This window comes from Anser brachyrhynchus (genome assembly GCF_964034855.1).
Source record: "Anser brachyrhynchus genome assembly, chromosome: 2".
Taxonomy (NCBI): Eukaryota; Metazoa; Chordata; class Aves; order Anseriformes; family Anatidae; genus Anser; species Anser brachyrhynchus.
In genome coordinates, this window is record NC_137695.1 from 112,005,853 (window position 1) to 112,010,273 (window position 4,421).

Here is a 4,421-nt window from a genome sequence, read left to right on the forward strand (position 1 = left end):
AGCTGAGTGTTTTCGTTAATGATACTGCACCCCGGGATACCCAACTTTCTCTCAAGTGAGAACCAGTTACAAGAGAGGGTAGCGGGGAGGCATAATCGGAAGGTTTTCTGAGGGTAAACAAAAAAGAAAATTGAAGCCATTCATGCTATTATATTGTATTTATTACTTCATATTTGTTCTTTTTCTTTTAAGGATATATTAAAGAGGATCTTGCTCCCTGTCAACGTCCGAAAAGGCGGCAGCCTTATGCTGTAATGTTCTCTCCGAAAGGCAAGGAGCAGAAGACATAAATGATGGGGAAGTAGGGCAACTTGAAGAGCATCTTTCCTGTCCTTAGATATTTATAGTTAATATAAACTTGAAATAGAGAACTGTGTTTTCCACAACGATAAATCATTTCATTAAATATGTAAATTTTATAAAATTCATTTGAAAATCTGAAGTATGTACCAGGAAACAAAACTATTTAATGTACGTTTGTTTCATATTGTGTTAATACATTTTGTATTAATTTTTGCACCTGTCAAACAACGAGTCTCCTTTTTTTTCTTTCTTTGAAGTCAACAGTTACAACTTCAGCAAATCCTGTCTAATCTTTGTGTTATTAAGTAACTTCTTTGAAGTCACTGAGATCACAGTTGTTCTTGCAAGGTCTTAAACGCCTCTCAATGGGACCAGAAATGCAGATTTCGTAGGATGCTTTCATTTTGCACTGGATTTTTTTATATAACCCTTTTCTTATTGCAATAATAGTTTTATCTACTTGTAATAAAACTGAATTAAATATGAAAGGTATCTACTGTTAATAGTTCAGAAGTATAGAAATCCATAGAGTCTAAGCGTTTTTCTTACAGTGTTGGGGCAAAATGTATAGCACCATGTTTCTACATTGCTTAAATTAGAATATCAATTTTTTCTTTTTAATTTGCATCTGTTTGTACTCATTTCTATGCTTTATTCACAAGAAGATAAGCATTGTAACATTTAAATTTGGTTGACAGCTATGCACAGAGTTCTCTTAGGCAATGATGATTGCTGTCCACTAGATTATGAAGGATTCTGTAGAGGTGTTTTATGGGAGAGTAAGAACATACAGTATCACAGAGGCAAGGCAATGCTTTTACACAGGCAGACAGGCCAAAGATCACTGTAGGATACTTAGGAATAAAATAGTGTTCTAGGATAGAGAAGAATAAAACGTTTAAGCAGTATGCAGCCAGGGATAGGCTCAACCAAAGAGAATACCTTTTAAAAGGAGATCATAAAATAAGCAAGTATTTATATACCTTAAGCCAAAATAAAAGAACAAAGTATAGACAGATTTTATATAGTCGTATAAAGTGAAGATACATTTATATGTATACATATATACTATATAAAGTATAGTGTGTGTGTATATATAAAAATGTAATTCCCTATTCATGTATTTTGTTTATTTAGACATGTGTTTGTGTTTTTATAAAAAAGATGTATTTAAATATTTGATGGATGGGACTGTGTAGTTCCTCGTGCAGTTATTACAGGAGTGGCTGTAGGGTCTGCTGGTGGAGAGGTTATGGCATATCCCTAAAAAGACAAAAAAATAAATAAATCTAGGCTGCACTAAGAAGCACAGAATCCTCTTAGGTTGACATCGCAGGCCTTGCAGAAAAATAGAATAATGTATCACCAGGCACTGTCACCATCCTACCTGCTCAGTTGATTGATTTGTTGCCTTAGCATCACACAGGAATGTCCTATTGCGTGGCAAAGGCAGAAAGCCAAATAACAACGAGAATCATTAGTCATTTCCGTGTTTACTAGCACGTGCTGACAGTAGATGTTTACACAACTGTAAACAGTACTCATTTCTTGGAGCAGCTGGTCAAAGAATCCGTGCGAGGGAAATCTAGTTTCCTGAAAATTTGAAAACTGAAGAAAATTGACAAGTGCAGCCAAATTGGAAATCTTCCAGGTATCTTGAAAAATTTTATAAGGCAACAATAAATGCTCTGAATAAATGCTTAGCCAATTAAAAAAAAAAAAAAAGCCTTTGACAAAGAAGGTAAGGTAGGAGGTTGCTTTTAATTAGGGGGAGCCTTTACAAAGAAGTTATGTTCACAACAAAAGTGGAGACTTATAACACAGCAAATCCTAAAATTCATTGTGAAAAAGGCTATATGGAAAAAATAGTTTCTTCTTTGAAACAGTATTTATAAGTAATTGTCAGACAGAGGGAACTTTCCAGTGAGTCAGTAAATGATCGCACTGTAATGTGAACATTTAAAAGGTAAGGAAAAAAGAAAAGCTAGATATTTTTGCAGTGATGTTCCTTTTTTTGACCAATGTTCATTACAGAAGTGCTTAAGGAACTTTCTTTACAACAGCTCCTCTTACCTTTTCTGCAAAGTGAAGTGGCAGAAACCACCAATGAAGTGAGTGTCAGCAAGGTGGCGGCACTGGGGAGTGCTCCTGTGGATTCCAAAGTGAGGAAACAGCTTAGCCCTTAGCTGTAGCATGGAATTTGTAGCGTAAAAGCAGCTTTGCTATTCAAGGAATACAAAGTGACAATTCTGCCACCAGATTTTAAAGAAGACTCTGAGGAGATCAGTGGAGTCCGCAGCATTAATAGTTTTATGGCTTATTGGAAACAGTGAGCTAATTGAAAAAGTGTGATGAGCAGGATTTGCAGACCTATGGATAAATATAATGTGAAGAGTCGATGTGACTTTTTAAAGATGAGTCATTGTGCCTGTCTTTGTCTCTTTGAAGGTGTAAAAACAGAGTTCTGCTCATAGCAGGTATAAAAGAAGTTACCTCATAGATTGTACCTGTTTAAAGGTGCATCAAATCTTCACAGAGGGAAGAGGTTGTAAGAGTTCTTCTAGTACCTCTTGCATTCAGCCTAATTGTGTTTTGAGAAGGCAAAGTAGAAAGTTGACTAAATTATTTCCTGTGAAAGAGGACACTGACAGAATATAGAAGAGCAAGGGAGAGGGCACAATTTGCAAAGCAGAAGGTAAAACTTAATCTGAAAAGGAAACACAGAACAAGGGCTATGATAGATGCCAATGAAGTCATGAAGTGTGGAATCTGTAAACAGGAAGCGTTGCTCATCAGGGGCATCAGGTAGCAGGCTCAATTACAAGCAGAAGGGAGCGTTTCTCTACATGTCCGGCTGAACTTGGGATTAGGCTATGGAACCGCTGCGGCATGTTATGGATACAGAAAGTTTGGGCGGTTAAAAAGAGAATATAAAGTGGAAAACAGTCATCAAGGATGGAATGTGTTAAAGATACTACTGCTGCCTCGGGCATTCCTTAAGTTTGGGTTACAGGAAACTGGGAGAGTATCCTAGGGGAAGTATCTGCCTCAGTATGTGTCCCTCAGTATAGCTGTACTTGGGTTCATGTTACACTTAGGATACTGCCAAAACTCCACAGCGTATTTACTAGAGAAGCTTACTGTCTGAGACGCCATCTCCCCTTGAAAATGTGATGTACCCCATCTTTTGGTCTGTATCTGCCACCCGAGCAATAACTTAAGAGTTATGTTGCTAAACTTGCCTCATGTCTCCTGTATCCGCAGATCTGTAGGTTGTAGAAATTAACCATTATTTAGACTGCCATTTGATAATAACGTTTACTTACTTCAAAGTTCACTAGTATTTCAACTAAAGTACAAAAGGCAGCTTGCAGAGGTTTTGGGTACAGAAGAGTAAACAACACACAGTCAAATGAATATTTTGTCAATACTTTTCTTTTTTTGAACGTCCGTTGTTGTTCATGAGGATACTACTACTCCACTAGAGGACAGTAAGGAACTGCTTTTACATGTAAAAGAATAAGAACTACCCTTTCCATTCTAGTTAACCGACGTTTTAAGAGCTCAGTTGCCCTAAAAATTCAATCTCTTGTCCATCTGCAATAATGCCAGGAAAAAAAAAATGTTTACTATTGAGACCAAGTTTCATCTTGATGAGATCAGATAATTAAAAAATCATCTAGAAGTAAAAATAGAAACAACAGCTGAGATACTCTAGGGTTTCCCTTTCAAAGAGAGAATTTCCTAAAGAAATACCAGAAGTCTGAGCATCATCTGTGTACCAAAAATGACAACTAAAATTGACAAATGTTAGAAATTAAGTTACTGTTTTCTATTTGTGGTAAATTCTAGTGTTAATTTCTAATTATATTTTTATTATGCTTTTGAAATAATGTATATTTTTTGCCCAGAGGAAATAGAAGAAAAAGGGGGTTGGGATTTCTTCAGGTGTATTCAGGTATCAGTACCCAGCTGGGAATCGTGGAATAGCAGTGCCTCTTGGGTCATACCTGCGCCACCCCTCACTCTTACCAGGACAGCTGTAGCTATTTTCTGGTTTCCTCATGTTGTCTGTGACAGCATCTTGGGGTTCGGATGTATCCACGTGCTGCCTATTT

The 4,421-nt window shown here is 36.8% G+C and overlaps 1 protein-coding gene across 5 annotated transcripts in view; it reads left to right on the top strand.

Moving 5' to 3' along the window:
• RBBP8 (RB binding protein 8, endonuclease) overlaps positions 1 to 791 on the top strand; it is a 42,600-nt gene extending 41,809 nt beyond the window's left edge. For all 5 annotated transcript variants that reach the window (XM_080580373.1, XM_080580371.1, XM_080580369.1 and 2 more), the window contains one exon: positions 193 to 791. In XM_080580373.1, the coding sequence (XP_080436499.1) occupies positions 193 to 290 (98 nt within the window). In that variant the 3' untranslated portion in view covers positions 291 to 791. The remainder of the gene's footprint in view (positions 1 to 192) is intronic.
• The last annotated feature ends 3,630 nt before the right edge of the window (positions 792 to 4,421 follow it).